Below are 15297 nucleotides of genomic sequence, written 5' to 3' on the forward strand. Positions count from 1 at the left end.
ACATCACTGTTTAAGTAACTTTTATTAACTTTCATTTTTATTTATTTTAGCTTTAAAAACATCTATTTTGTACATTTCGTATCAAAGTTGTGTCTTTTATAAAAAAAAAAAAAAAAAAAATTAAAAAGCGTGTTTTCTGGGAAGCTATAAATACGGTGCGGAACCAATGTTTAGCTGGTGTCACTTTTTCGCCGGCGCCATTTCCCGGACGGACACTAAACCCGGAGTTTTAAGCGACCGACAGCGGTTCACCGACGACGCGCGTCTCCTCACCTCCGGAGTCAGGTCGCGCTGTAGCATGAAAAACATGTTGACCATCATCTCCAACGCGCTCTGTAGGATGACCGGCCGGAATGTGGTGAGTGCTCGGCGGGTTGATGTCGCTGCTCGGCGGCCCGGTTCCCCGAGCCGAGCCGGTCCGTGCTAGCCGTTAGCTCGCCTCGCATTGTTCGGCTGACCTTGGCTAACATTAGCACAGCGGGCTAGCTCGGCTGTCGCTCTGCAGTGCGCGTGCTCGTGGTGAGCGATGACGTCATACTGTGGATAGGTTGAATGAAATACAAATAATAAAAAGCATTTTGTTGCACGGACATCCGGGTTCTAACTCCTCGGTGGTGTCACGGGCTTTTTATTTTTATTTATTTATTTTTATTTATTTTATTTATTTATTTTTATTTATTTATTTTTATTTATTTATTTTTATTTATTTATTTATTTTATTTTTATTTATTTATTTATTTTTATTTATTTTATTTATTTATTTTTATTTATTTTTATTTATTTGTTTATTTGTTTATTTTATTTTTATTTATTTATTTTTATTTATTTATTTATTTTTATTTATATATATTTATTTTTATTTATTTTAATTTATTTATTTTTACATTTCTCGTGTTTAATTCGTCCGTCTGCTTGTGTTTTTAAATGTGCTGGTTTTGTCTTCCTCCAACAGCACAGATGCGCTGATATGATCAATAATAATAATAATAATAATAATATAAACACGTCTTCAATTCCATTAATAAGGTTAAAGTTGGCTTCCTGTTACATATACATGATTAAATAAGTACATTTACATCAATTAGGACCGATTTATTCCAACGAAGTTAAGTTTACAAAGAAACTGGTCATTAAAAATTTTTTTTTAATATTTTCACAAGAACAAATTGGAAAAAAAAAAAAGAGCAGAACCTGTTTTTATTCCTTTAAAAGGAGAGAAGACGGTGAAACAAGCCTCCTTCAGCTGTTTTAAGTTCTTTGTGAAATGAGCTTCAGTAAACTGGATTTTAGTTTGAAGTGGGAATCAGAAAATTGAGTTATTGTTCTCTGAATTTATTGATCCGCCATCGTAGATTATATCGGTGCATCTCAGCAGCATGAACCCGACTGTCACTCTCCTCCTCTTCCTCCTCCTCCTCCTCCTCTGCATCACCCCCTCCCCCATCTGCACTCACTCACACAAACACAACTATCCCTATTTATTTCTACTGCTTCTCTCCCCCCCCTCCCCCCCCTCCCCCCTCCTGAACCCCAGGGAGCCCAAACCGTGTCAGAGGTAAGCAGCTGCTGATGTCTGTGTGCAGGCCTGGTCCTGCTCCTCCTCCTCCTCCCCTCCCTCCCCCTCCTGCAGTGATGAAGACCAACATTAATAACCACAGATCAGACCTGCAGTGCAGTCAAGTAGGAACATCAGCTCAAAGGTCCTCAGTTCAACTTTTAATCTTCGTTTAAAAATGTTCATTTCATACATGAATATTGTTTGTTTTTTATTTTACTTATTTTACATCAGTAGTTTTACGTCAGTCGATTCATCCTCTCTATCAGAGATGTTTCACACCAGCACAACATTTACTGACCGATAACTGATCGATCGATCGATCGTATCATCGCCACTAAATGTTGTGCTGGTGTGAACTTTCCTGTCCTCCAGTGTGTTTCATGGTTTTAGGCTCCTCCCCCCTCTGCTCACCTGTAGCGCTCCTCCTCCAGCTGTGCTCTGCTCTGATTGGTTGGCTCCTGTGTCGTCCCTCCTTCGCTCCCCTCCCCCAGCTGCTGATTGACCTGTCAGAGTACGTCAATCTAACGTCACCGGCATCGCCCGCCTCGACACGGACGCCACGGCAACCACCCAAACCACCGCCAGTCAGTGCCGGCGCCGCCGCCGAGCCGTTAGTTAGCGACCTGCCACACAGACCAGTAAGGACTCGGTGGCTTCCTGCACGTCTGTCTGCTCACTAACGGGACACGTCTCAGGGAGGGCGCAGTTAAGAGAAGTGGCTTCTTTTTAGCTCTCCTCCATCCTTACTTTATTTCATTTGTCAGGGAAATGATTAAACATCATTAATGGAAGTTTAGGTTAAAAAAAACAAAAAAAAACAACCACCTGAAAAACCAGCTGTGACGAACAATCACGCTCCTGCTATCGATCTGTTGTATATTTCTGATTCATTGTTTAGTCTGTACATGTTTTTAACTTGGAAAAGAGCATTTTAAAATGGAACTTCAAACCAAAAGAAATTAAATGTATGAAGGAGAAAAAATTCAGAGAAGGAACTTTAAACAGAACTGAGTTGATAAATACTTATTCACCTAATTATTTACCTACTTATTGAATTACCTGCTTGTTTTTATTTACCTTTTTCCTAGTTATTTTTCCACTTATTTACCAGCCCATGAAAGTCATTACCCAGACAGAAGTATATATAAAATATATATTTTCATTTGGGAAGCTGGAATGAGTGAATTCATGATTTGTTTTGTTTTAAAAAATGACTTAAATTGATAAATCTGTCTCGAACCTGTTGTTTCTGTTTTCTGCTCTTAACGACGCCTGAAGGTTTTAATCTCCTCCCTGTTTCTGACCTCCTGATCTCTCACTGGTGTAGCTGCAGTTTAGTCAGATATGAACCCATCAGACTTTCTACCTGGTCCCACCTGACCCCCCCCCCTCCCCCTCCTTCCCTCTCCCCCTCCCCCGCTGTGAAGAGGAGGGCGGCCGTCGCGCTGCTTCACGTTGTGATGCTGCAGAGAACGTAAACATCCTCTAACTTCGTGTGTTTTCGTCGTCTTCAGGGCGGCAGAGTCGTCGTCTCCCGCTCCTTCGCCGACTTCACCCCGCAGGCGACCTTTGACATCAAGGTGGGTTCGAACTGAAAGCGCAGCGCTGCACCGCCGCTGCTCCTGGAGCTCGTGACTGAACTGCAAATGAAGTGATTGTGCGAAGACTCTTACTTTAAAAAAATCCAGATCGTAAAATCTGTCTGGAACCAGCTGGCAGTGGATGATTTTAATTTGTTTAATTTCTCATTTAAATTCAGTCTGAATGTTTTTGTTTTTTTCCTCCAGTAGAAATGCGACGTGCACCGCCTGGAGGAGGCTCCTCCCCTGAAGGCGGAGCTAACGCGGGAGCAGGGCCTTCAGTACTACCGCACCATGCAGACCGTGAGGCGCATGGAGCTGAAAGCAGACCAGCTGTACAAGCAGAAGATCATCCGCGGCTTCTGTCACCTGTATGACGGACAGGTAGACGCACCCGAGACGTCCTCTTGCATCTCATTCTGCAGCAGGAAACAGGAAGTAAAATAAATGGCTCTGTCGCTGAGCGTTTTGGTTTCTCCTCCAGGAAGCGTGCGCCGCCGGCATCGAGGCGTCCATCAACTCCTCGGATCACCTGATCACGGCCTACCGCGCCCACGGCTACACCTTCACCCGCGGCGTGTCCATCAGGGAGATCCTGGCCGAGCTCACCGGTGAGAGGCGCGTCAGGAAGGTTTGTGTCGGTCGATCGTCGGATATTAACGACCACGGCTTCCTCCTCAGGTCGTAAAGGGGGCGTGGCCAAAGGGAAGGGAGGCTCGATGCACATGTACGCGCCACATTTCTACGGAGGCAACGGCATCGTGGGCGCGCAGGTAAACACGCCGCAACAAACAAACAGACCAGCGGAAAGTTGTGGTGAGATTCTTTTTAAATGTTTCATCACGTTGGAAAATGTGAATTTGCGTGTTTTAAATGTGTCCAGGTGCCGTTGGGCGCCGGCATCGCACTGGCCTGCCAGTACCAAGGCAACAACGAGGTGTGCGTCACGCTCTACGGAGACGGAGCAGCCAATCAGGTGAGACATCGACCCGCTGAACTGTCTCTGAACTGTCTCTGAACTGTCTCATACACCTTTTTTGTAAGTGGAAGCAAAATGTAAAAAAAAACAACCCTGAATGTTAAAGGGTTGAAAAGATCCAAACTGGACGTCGGATTGGTCGATCGTCCGCCGCTCATCTCTGTCCCCTCCGATCAGGGTCAGCTGTTTGAGGCGTTCAACATGGCCGCCCTGTGGAAGCTGCCGTGCATCTTCATCTGCGAGAACAACCAGTACGGCATGGGGACGTCGATGGAGAGGGCGTCGGCCAGCACCGACTACTACAAGAGAGGAGACTTCATCCCAGGAATCAGAGTGAGACACAGACGTTGATAGGTGGGGGTGTGGGGGGGGGGGGGGGGGGGTCTTGGACAGCAGCTGCAGTGTGTCTGTCGGCCATACGTTGCAGCTTCTGGCCCGTTTGGACCCAGACTACAACAGGAGGCGGCCACCGGCCCGTCCTGGCAGTTGCAGGTGTGAGCATGCATGCAGGTTTTTGCTGCTCATGTATGATACTGCACACAAAAACACCCGAACGGGGAAAAAGTATTATTGTTGCTCGATATGATTTAAATTCTCCGTTGTGTAAAAAAGAAAAAAGTTTCTTCTCATTTTTTGTGTGGTGACGTCTCCTCGTGCTCTCGCAGGTCGATGGGATGGACGTCCTGTGCGTCCGAGAGGCCACCAAGTTTGCGGCCGATCACTGCAGAGCTGGAAAGGTGAGCTGAACTCTATGGAGCCTGAGGCTTTTTGGAGCTGACCTCTAGTGGCACTCGGTGGTATTGCAGCTAAGACACTTAAAATTGCTTTGATTGAATTTCTTCAAAGTCGGCAAAAAAGAACTGTTGGTACCAACGATGAACTGATCAGAGTTTGGTGGTCAAAGGTCACCGTTACCTCACACAGTCCCAGATATCAGGGGAACCTGTGGAGGGAGTTTGTTAGTTCACTTGGACCGAGTGGATGACTTTACCTGTTGTGTGTTTCAGGGTCCCATTATAATGGAGCTGCAGACATACCGTTACCATGGACACAGCATGAGTGACCCCGGCGTCAGGTGAGTCATCTTTAACCTCGAGGGTCTTTTTTTCAGTTTTATTTTTAATCTTTGGGGAGAAAATTCTTTCGTCCACAGCAAATATCTCTTTTCTTGTGTCCTCATGCAGCTACCGCACTCGAGAGGAGATCCAGGAGGTCCGCAGCAAGAGCGACCCCATCTCCCTGCTGAAGGATCGCATGCTCAGCAACAACATGGCGTCTGTGGTGGAGTTCAAGGTGAGTTTGGTGTTTTTCTTGGTATGAAAACCTTGGAAAGTATCGCAGTGTTTCTGCAGACGCTGCATGTTTATTTTTTTTTTATTTTTTTTTTGGCAAACTGAACATCCGTCCTCGAGGAAAACCCCACGTTGATTTGTAAGATATTCAAAATGATCCCGCGTTGATTTTTTAATTTTATTGTGATCAGTTTCGTTGCTCCGCTGCACCGGTGTGTGTTCGTGGCGCCCTACGCTGAGTCTGACAGGCAGCGCAGATCAGAAGGAAAGTCTTAATACAGAAAATAAGCACATCCTGTGATACTAATGCGCCGCTTCAACCTGAGTGAACTCTGGAGGCTGATAAATGTCACTTAAAAACAGTTTGTGGCGTTTTAAAAGACGCGTCGTGCAGCATCAGTCACCGGTGTGGCCCCTCTGTATATATATATTATAATAAAAGTTAAAGTTACACCCGTTTCCTTCCCGTCAGGAAATCGACGTGGCGATCCGGAAGGAGGTGGAGGACGCCGCTCAGTTTGCGACCTCGGACCCGGAGCCGCCGCTGGAGGAGCTCTGCAACCACATCTTCTTCAACAACCCTCCGCTGGAGGTCCGTGGGACGAACCCCTGGTCCAAGCTCAAGTCCGTCAGCTAGACTCGACCTCACGAATACTCGCACACACTCCGACTTACCGGTGTAGAAACAAGCCCCTTCACCGTTCCTCCACTTTATTTAGATCGTGCACCTTAACGGGACTTTTACCCGAAAATGACCAGTAATATTTATTTATACAGTTTTATAGAGAAATAAGAGTAATTATTATTCTGTATGTCTGAGTGCTGCAGGGCTGCACGATATATAAACGCACAAAAGTATTAGCTCCGTTAGAAACTGTCCTCCATGTTTATCCAGTGTTTTTTTTTTTTTGCTTTCTAAATGTCCTGAAACATGTAGCAGCCGTCTGAGACCGTCCTTCCCTTCAAAACCCTCCTGGAAAAATGCAATCGTGAATATTAACGTTGGTGTTTCTCCAGATTTCACTGCAGCGTGTTTTAGAGGAGGAAGGGAAGGAATCAGCAGGTCGAGGCGCTTCGGGTCATCATGAAGTGAGTTTACAGGTTTGAACGGCGTCAGCAGAGTTTTATAACGTAGGAAACTATGGAAAAAACCTTTTGAATGAAATGAGTAATTCATAATTTAAAAAATGAAATGCAGACTAACTGCTGAACCTCCCGACACTCACCAGCTTCAGTGAACATCCCAAAAACCAAATCTACCTGCTTGACTCAGACGAGGCAGAAGTTTTAAGTTTGTGGGTAAAAAGTCTAGAAATCTTCTCCTGTGCTGCCGAACAAATGTATTATTTTAGTATTTTACAGTTTTCCTGCACACAATGTGGAAAATATTGAGTCTGTTACAAAGAAGTCGTGTCTAAAAAGGATTCATGCACCTCTGTGTTGTCGACAGTCACAGAACCTCCAGAAATGAAGCTTTACTGTTTTGAGTTGACTAAACTGCCTGTAAAATAAACGCTTCGAGAAAGTGCAGCGATTCATGGTTTCATTTTCCAACTGCAGAAAAGATCCACTAACAGCTGATGTCTTAAAAAATAAAACTGCTATGTGGCTGTGAAGCAATAAATCAAAAATAATAAAATGACTGAAAAACAGGTGTTAAAAACTGATCAGTAGTTCAGTCTTCTACCACTAGGTGTCGCCCTGAGGCTGTGAATTTGTTTTTATTTATGTCATGGCAACCAAACATCCACGTGTGTTTATCTGATAGGAAGTAATCTTAGTTTCTCACTCAGTATTGTTCTGGTTTATAAAACAATACGTCAAAGACTGACAGAAAAATAATGGATTTATTTATTTTTTAATTTTTTAAAATTTTGTGCCTTAAGTCCATTAAGTTTTCACAACATCGACTCGTGTTTGACTCAAGAAACATCAGAAAACAGGAATAAATCAAATATTTACACTAAAGTATGATCACATCAGAAAAAAAAGTTTTTTGGGGGCATTTTTTTTGCCTGTTTTAAATTATATTTATATTTAATGCACAAATATGGAAAAAATAACTGACTCACAATTAAAGAAGAAAAAACACACAACTCCCCATGATAAATCTGTAAGGTTTTGGGGTGGAGGGTTAAAGGTCAAGGTCACAGTGACCTCAAGCCATCCAATCCATCTGTCACAACACATCTCAGGAATGTCTCGCGGGAGTTTCTTCAAATTTGGCACAAATGTTCACTTGGACTTAAAGATGAACTGAGACGACTTTGGTGGCCAAAAACGGAACGTAGACGTCACAGTGACGTCACGTCCTCCCACTCTTCTTCACAATATCTCCAGAGGAGCTTCAGGGAATTTCTTCAAATTTGGCGTCTCTGTGGTTATTTTTAGTCTCTTATGATCATAAAATCAAAATAATCATAAACATTAAAATGAGTGAACCACTCATCTTTTCTTAAGAATAAATTCAGCGCCAAACTGCGCTGAACTTACTTTTCTGATGACCTCAGGATTGGCGCCTTCTGGCGTGACGCGTCGTGACGCAGCCGTGACGCAGCAGTCTGGCAGACAGGTAAGGCGACACCGGCCGCCATATTGGGAAACAACGGAAGTGAGAGAGAGAGAGGGAGGGAGGGAGAGAGAGGGAGAAACAGTCGGAGAGATAAGTCAAGTCAGTTTACGAAAAAGGGCGTCCTCCTCCTCCTCCTCCTCCTCCTCCTCCTCGGCCTCCTCCTCCTCCTCATGTTTGTCTCCCCGGAGGAAGGGGCGGTCTCAGCGCCGCAGCAGATCCGGAATTAGCCCGTGTTCGCTCGGCTGCGCTTCGGTCGGTGGGTCGGTTCGGTTCCAGCAGCCGACACAGAAAAACGGGACGACCGGCTTTTAAAACATCTCCAAAGACTCACGGAAAAGAAAAGAAAAAGAAAAAGAAAGAGGAGGAAGGTGGGCGGGAAAAGAAAAGAAAAGAAAAAGGGGAGAAGCCGGCTGGACTGGAAGTGTCGACCGAGGGAGGGACGATCACAGCGAGCAGAAAGAGGAATAAAAGAAGAAGAAGAGGAAGAAGAGGAAGAATAAAAGTAGAGGAAGAAGAAGAAGAAGATGCCTCTGGCTCAGCTGGCGGATCCCTGGCAGAAGATGCCTCTGGGGGGGGACGGCTGGAGAGGTGAGGCACACTTCGGTTTGACTGACAGCTCCGAGCTCTCCGGCTGCAGCAGCTCAGGTGGTCCGGTCAGGAAGCGCTCCTCCCGGGAGGAGGTCTGAGGCTCCCGGGAGGAGGTCTGAGGCTCCCGGGTCCACCACATACCTCCACCACATACCTCCACCACATACCTCCATCACATACCTCCACCACATACCTCCACCACATACCTCCACCACATACCTCCATCACATACCTCCACCACATACCTCCACCACATACCTCCACCACATACCTCCATCACATACCTCCATCACATACCTCCATCACATACCTCCATCACATACCTCCACCACATACTCCATCACATACCTCCATCACATACCTCCACCACATACCTCCACCACATACCTCCACCACATACCTCCACCACATACCTCCATCACATACCTCCATCACATACCTCCATCACATACCTCCATCACATACCTCCACCACATACTCCATCACATACCTCCATCACATACCTCCACCACATACCTCCATCACATACCTCCATCACATACCTCCATCACATACCTCCACCACATACTCCATCACATACCTCCACCACATACTCCATCACATACCTCCATCACATACCTCCACCACATACCTCCACCACATACTCCATCACATACCTCCACCACATACCTCCATCACATACCTCCACCACATACCTCCACCACATACTCCATCACATACCTCCATCACATACCTCCACCACATACCTCCATCACATACCTCCATCACATACCTCCACCACATACTCCATCACATACCTCCACCATATACCTCCATCACATACCTCCACCACATACTCCATCACATACCTCCATCACATACCTCCACCACATACCTCCATCACATACCTCCATCACATACCTCCACCACATACTCCATCACATACCTCCATCACATACCTCCATCACATACCTCCATCACATACCTCCACCACATACCTCCACCACATACCTCCACGATATACCTCCATGATATACCTCCACCACATACCTCCACCACATACCTCCACGATATACCTCCACCACATACCTTCATCACATACCTCCACCACATACCTCCACGATATACCTCCACGACATACCTCCACCACATACCTCCATCACATACCTCCACCACATACCTCCACCACATACCTCCACGACATACCTCCACCACATACCTCCACGACATACCTCCACCATATACCTCCACCATATACCTCCACCACATACCTCCACGACATACCTCCACCACATACCTCCACCACATACCTCCACGACATACCTCCACCACATACCTCCACCACATACCTCCACGACATACCTCCACCACATACCTCCACGACATACCTCCACCATATACCTCCACCACATACCTCCACCACATACCTCCACGACATACCTCCACCATATACCTCCACCACATACCTCCACCATATACCTCCACCACATACCTCCACCATATACCTCCACCACATACCTCCACCATATACCTCCACCACATACCTCCACCACATACCTCCACGACATACCTCCACGACATACCTCCACCACATACCTCCACGACATACCTCCACCACATACCTCCACGACATACCTCCACCATATACCTCCACCACATACCTCCACCACATACCTCCACCACATACCTCCACGACATACCTCCACACCGCGTTTAAAAGCTCCCTGAGAGTCACCACGTTGGATTAAAATACTGCTTAAAGTGCCGTAAGAGCAACCTGGAGACTCACACATGCTCCATAACCCACGAGTTCATTTAAACAATAATAATCTCTTCAGAGACGCAGTATCTCAAGTTTCAGTGGTAAAACTAGAGGTTGAAAATGTTAAAAACAATGACAGTTCATGAAAATACGGTTCATTTATTGACAACAGCTTTACTTTAAAAGTATTTATGGTGACCTCCAGATAAGGTTAGAAAACACCATGTAAGAGCAGTAAATGTGACTAAAACACACCAAAGAATAACATGAAGTCGCTCTGGAAACACAAAACCCACATAAATCATTAAAAATCTCTTTTCAGGGGTTAAAACAGGAGGTGGGAAATGTACAAAAGATGGATAAAGTTAAAAAATTTAACGATATGATTGAGGAAAAACTCCATAAAACCTCTCCAAGAGAAGTTAATCTAAAATACACGACAGAATATATCACGAAATCACCTCGGAGGCACAAAACATTCTCCGTAACCGACATGAATAATAAATGAGTGGCACAAGACTCGACAAAGAAAACAAGGTGCTAAAAGCTCTAGGAATGACACGGCCACGTTTCAGGCCTGAAACAAGAGGTGGAAAATGTAATAAAGTATAAAAACATGACGATACAGTTCATGAGAATTAGATTACATTTTTTAATGATGGCTGCAGATCTCCTTTTATCAGATAAAAAAAACAAAAAAACGCCATAAAGCTTAAAACTAAAATACACAATAAATGTCTCGAGATCACTGAAGACACAAACATCCAGTTAGAAGAGTTAAATTAGTACTACGAGTACAAAAGGAGAAAATATAGAGGTTTAAAACGCACTGCACTGCAGTAATATGATATAAAAAAAGGGTCATTATTGGATGCAGCAAATGGAATATGTGATTAAATCAACGGACTGCTGAGTGTCAGCAGCAGCAGCACAAATTTAATAAAGGATCTCCATTAGGAGCCTTTAATAAAGTCTGCGAGCAGTCGTGCAGGAGAACAATCACACGGAGCTGCAACGGACCTCCTGTCAATCACAGCCAACCTGAGCTCAGACAGTACAAAAGAAAAAAAAGTGACGATAAAATCGGTGTGGTCGTGTCACCGTGGTTACGACTGACGGCAGGTTTCAGGATCAATCATTAACTAGACAAGACTTCTGGAGGAGTGTTGAAGCTGTGTTATGGTGTTGGAGAGGGATTTTTCTAGTCAATCACACGATGAAGCAGAACCGCAGGAGAGAGTTGGATTAGGATCGATTCTGAACGCTTAGTCCTGAAGAGGCCTTCAGTCTCCAGATCTGAGATCTCTACGGGACAAAACCAGCTTCTCTGTGTGTGTGTGTGTGTGTGTGTGTGTGTGTGTGTGTGTGTGTGTGTGTGTGTGTGTGTGTGTGTGTGTGTGTGTGTGTGTGTTTTTTCTTCTACGTCTTCCTTCCTACAAGTTTGTGAATCTTGATAAAGAGCAGAGGGGGCGGAGCCACCACCACCCACCGCATTATTCAGGAAGAGCTTACATCTGCATGTGTGTGTGTGTGTGTGTGTGTGTGTGTGTGTGTGTGTGTGTGTGTGTGTGTGTGGCCACTTCCTGTGTGAGGTGTCACAAGGGCTCCATGGAGCAATGTGTGTGTGTGTGTGTGTGTGTGTGTGTGTGTGTGTGTGTGTGTGTGTGTGTGTGTGTGTGTGTGTGTGTGTGTGTGTGTGTGTGTCTGTGTGTGTAAGGTTCATAGTGAATAATAAAACCTGATTCACGGTCGTCTCAAACACACCACTGACTGAGTCACTTCTCGTTTTTCTGGCTCCTAACAAGCTCAAACCTGCCGGCCTTTTTCTTTTTCTATTTTTTTTTCCACCGTGCTGTCAACCTGGCAGGAACGTGGTGCTGACGCTCTGACCTTTGACCCTCCCCTCCCCTCACTCACACCCCTCCCCCCCCCCCCCCACACACACATTGTCACACCTCTGAGCCTTTTGACATGCAGCGATGTGTCCTAATAACTGTTGTACCCGCTTTTTGTAGGCCACCGCAGGAGGAAGAAAACACACACACACACACACACACACACACACACACACACACACACACACACACACACACACACACACACACACACACACACACACACACAAGGAGTGAGGTGAAGTTGAAGAGATGCTTCCGAGTGATTATTTATTTTTTTGCTCGGCGCTGCGTTTGTCTGATGAAGACGAACCGAGATGTTTGTAGATGAAGATCAGCTGCAGCTCTGAGAGAAGCATGACAAAAGATATAATATATATAAAAGTAATGAAAAATGAGGATTCCCAAAGTGCAGTGTGATGCTGTTTTTGCCCAATTAGCAGTTAAATAACCGCTTATATTCAGTTTAATATCATTTATTATGAAGGAAATATCAAATTGTCACTTTTGCGAAGTTAAAACTGGCAAATTTCTGCTTGAAATAAAGAAAAAATATATAATTTTCATCCCTCATAACTGCAGCTAAACATTATTTTCATAATCAATTCATTATTTTGTGTATAAATTGTCAAAAAATAATAATAAATTCCCGTTATACTTTCCTTAGAGCCCGAGGTGACGCTGGATTTATCCACTCAGCGAGCAAAAACCTAAATATATTCTGTTTAATATCATTTACAATGAAGAAAATCATCAACTTTTCACATTTGAGAAACTAAAAGTTGCAGATTTCTGCTGGAAAAATGAAAAAAAAAAAGAAGGAACTAATAATGAGTTTCATTATTAATTAATAGTTTTGTGTATAAATTGTAGAGAACTTAATTTCAAAATGACATTATACTTTCCTTAAAGCCCAAAGTGACATTTTATCCCATCAGTGGTCGAAAACCAAAATATGTTCAGTTTGATATCATTTATTACAAAAAAGTATGAAATTTTCACTTTTAAGAAGTTAAAACTGTTAAATTTCTGTTTGAAATATGAATAATATTTTCAACATCCCTCAGCTGATTCATTATTATTAAATTCATTATTTTGTGTGTAAATTGTTAAAAAAAAGTTCCCATTAAACTTCCCTGAGAGCCCGAAGTGTTTCTTTATCTCATCAGCAGTCGAAAACCAGAAGATGTTCAGTTGAAGGCAGAAATCATCAAATCATCACAGATTTGAACTTTAATAATCCTTTTTTTTTTTAACGGATTCAGTCTGATTTCATTCAGACCGAGAATCTGAGATATTTTAATATCTAATATAAGAACTTCTGTTTGACGACTTCCAGCTTTTACATGAAAAACACGACGTGGAGTTGAGAAACGTTTCGACACTGACGAGACATCGGACGTCTCGGCGTGTCGACACGTCTTTCTTCATCCCGTCACGAGTTCAGCTTCTGACGTTTAAGGAGAAGTGTTTTGTCTTTCTGGTGCTAAATTCACTCCGAGACAGAAACTCACAGCGACGCGTCTCTTTTAAAAGCGGATCGTAGATTGTCCTGCCGAGGTTTTATGAGGAGGAAGTTGATGGCGTGCGTTTTAATTTAGAGTCTGAAAAGAAGCCACAGATGAGCCGATAGCCGGCGAGATAAAGAGCTGCACATTCTGTCTGTCGAACATCGATTTCCTTTTTTTTTTTTTTTTTTTAACCACGTAGTTGCCTTGACAACCGTTCGTAATCGCTCCGCGTGTTACCGGAGGTCTGCACTAGAGGGCGCCGGAGAAACAACCAGGATATAATTAGCATATCGGGATTCGTCTGATGTCAACGAGAAACACGAAGACAGTCGAGGGCGTCGCTGCTTTCTGATCCTCAGATCACAGCGAGACAAAAACACACTGTCCTGTCTGTCCTCTCTACAGTCCTGTCTGTCCTCTCTGCTGTTCTGTCTGTCCTCTCTACAGCCCTGTCTGTCCTCTCTGCTGTTCTGTCTGTCCTCTCTACAGCCCTGTCTGTCCTCTCTGCTGTCCTGTATGTCCTCTCTGCTGTCCTGTCTGTCCTCTCTGCTGTCCTGTCTGTCGTTTCTACAGTCCTGTCTGTCCTCTCTGCTGTCCTGTCTGTCCTCTCTACAGTCCTGTCTGTCCTCTGTGCTGTCCTGTCTGTCCTCTCTGCTGTCCTGTCTGTCCTCTCTACAGTCCTGTCTGTCCTCTCTGCTGTCCTGTCTGTCCTCTCTACAGTCCTGTCTGTCCTCTGTGCTGTCCTGTCTGTCCTCTCTGCTGTCCTGTCTGTCCTCTCTGCTGTCTTGTCTGTCCTCTCTACAGTCCTGTCTGTCCTCTCTGCTATCCTGTGTGTCCTCTCTGCTGTTCTGTCTGTCCTCTCTACAGTCCTGTGTGTCTTCTCTGCTGTCCTGTGTGTCCTCTCTGCTGTCCTGTGTGTCCTCTCTGCTGTCCTGTCCTCTCCATCACGTTGTTTCTTGGTTCATCATAATCCATCAGCGTGTCTGTCTGCTGTCCTTCACCACCTCCTCCCTGATCTCTGTCCCTCTTCATTCCCGTCCTCTGTCCCTCCGTCTCTGGAGTCTCCGGTCAGATTACAGGATTACTCTCCTGACGTTACCGGCAAAGTAAATAATCACCATAATCGCTCTTATTGTCATGATTGTGTCGGTGGTGTCCGTGGTAACGGTGTCTGACTCCCAGCTGGTGTTCTGACAGACAGGCGACTAATCTGCTTTACGTAATGCTAATTCATATCTGTTGTTTTTGTTTCCCCCTTTCGGCCGAGCGGACGAGGTAGAAGGCGACCTGAGGACGGTCGCCGTGCCGACCGAGCTCACGCTGACAGACAGCGTCTGTCCTGTTTTCATTTGAACTCCGGTTTGATTCCTTCATCACAGGAGGGAGAGGATGATGAGGATGATGAGGATGATGATGAGAGTTGTTTCACAATAAAAGACGCCTACGAGCGGCTTGCTTCACCTCTGAATGCTTGTTGGGACGAAATGAAAACCAACAATGTCGGAGGGCCTTGTTGTGACAGAACAATGAACCTGTTGTTTTTAATTAAACTGTTCACGTCGTGTTTCAAAAGTCATTTAT

General features: G+C 44.8%; 2 protein-coding genes across 5 annotated transcripts in view; both read left to right on the plus strand.

Moving 5' to 3' along the window:
* The first annotated feature begins 151 nt into the window (after positions 1-151).
* Positions 152-6937, plus strand: pdha1b (pyruvate dehydrogenase E1 subunit alpha 1b). Of its 3 annotated transcripts, XM_069142138.1 has the most exons (13): positions 152-358; positions 1535-1555; positions 2050-2196; positions 3073-3138; positions 3349-3522; positions 3623-3749; positions 3820-3911; positions 4022-4114; positions 4295-4450; positions 4783-4854; positions 5125-5192; positions 5302-5410; positions 5882-6937. In XM_069142138.1, the coding sequence occupies exons 1-13, from the start codon at positions 167-169 to the stop codon at positions 6044-6046; spliced, it is 1482 nt and encodes a 493-aa protein (XP_068998239.1). In that variant the 5' UTR covers positions 152-166; the 3' UTR covers positions 6047-6937. The 3 variants fall into 3 exon arrangements, with proteins under 3 accessions (XP_068998239.1, XP_068998240.1, XP_068998241.1); XM_069142139.1 differs by lacking the exon at positions 2050-2196; XM_069142140.1 differs by lacking the exons at positions 1535-1555; positions 2050-2196.
* Positions 6938-8009: 1072 nt separating this feature from the next.
* The window catches only part of rps6ka3b (ribosomal protein S6 kinase, polypeptide 3b), a 37671-nt gene continuing 30383 nt past the window's right edge, over positions 8010-15297 (plus strand). Inside the window, exon 1 of one of the 2 annotated variants that reach the window (XM_069142118.1) lies at positions 8010-8574. In XM_069142118.1, the coding sequence (XP_068998219.1) occupies positions 8506-8574 (69 nt within the window). In that variant the 5' untranslated portion in view covers positions 8010-8505. The remainder of the gene's footprint in view (positions 8575-15297) is intronic. The other variant, XM_069142117.1, reaches the window with a different exon arrangement.

Source organism: Embiotoca jacksoni, unplaced genomic scaffold (genome assembly GCF_022577435.1).
Source record: "Embiotoca jacksoni isolate LCO1_2020_lvr unplaced genomic scaffold, fEmbJac1.0.p SCAF_98, whole genome shotgun sequence".
NCBI classification, from domain to species: Eukaryota; Metazoa; Chordata; class Actinopteri; family Embiotocidae; genus Embiotoca; species Embiotoca jacksoni.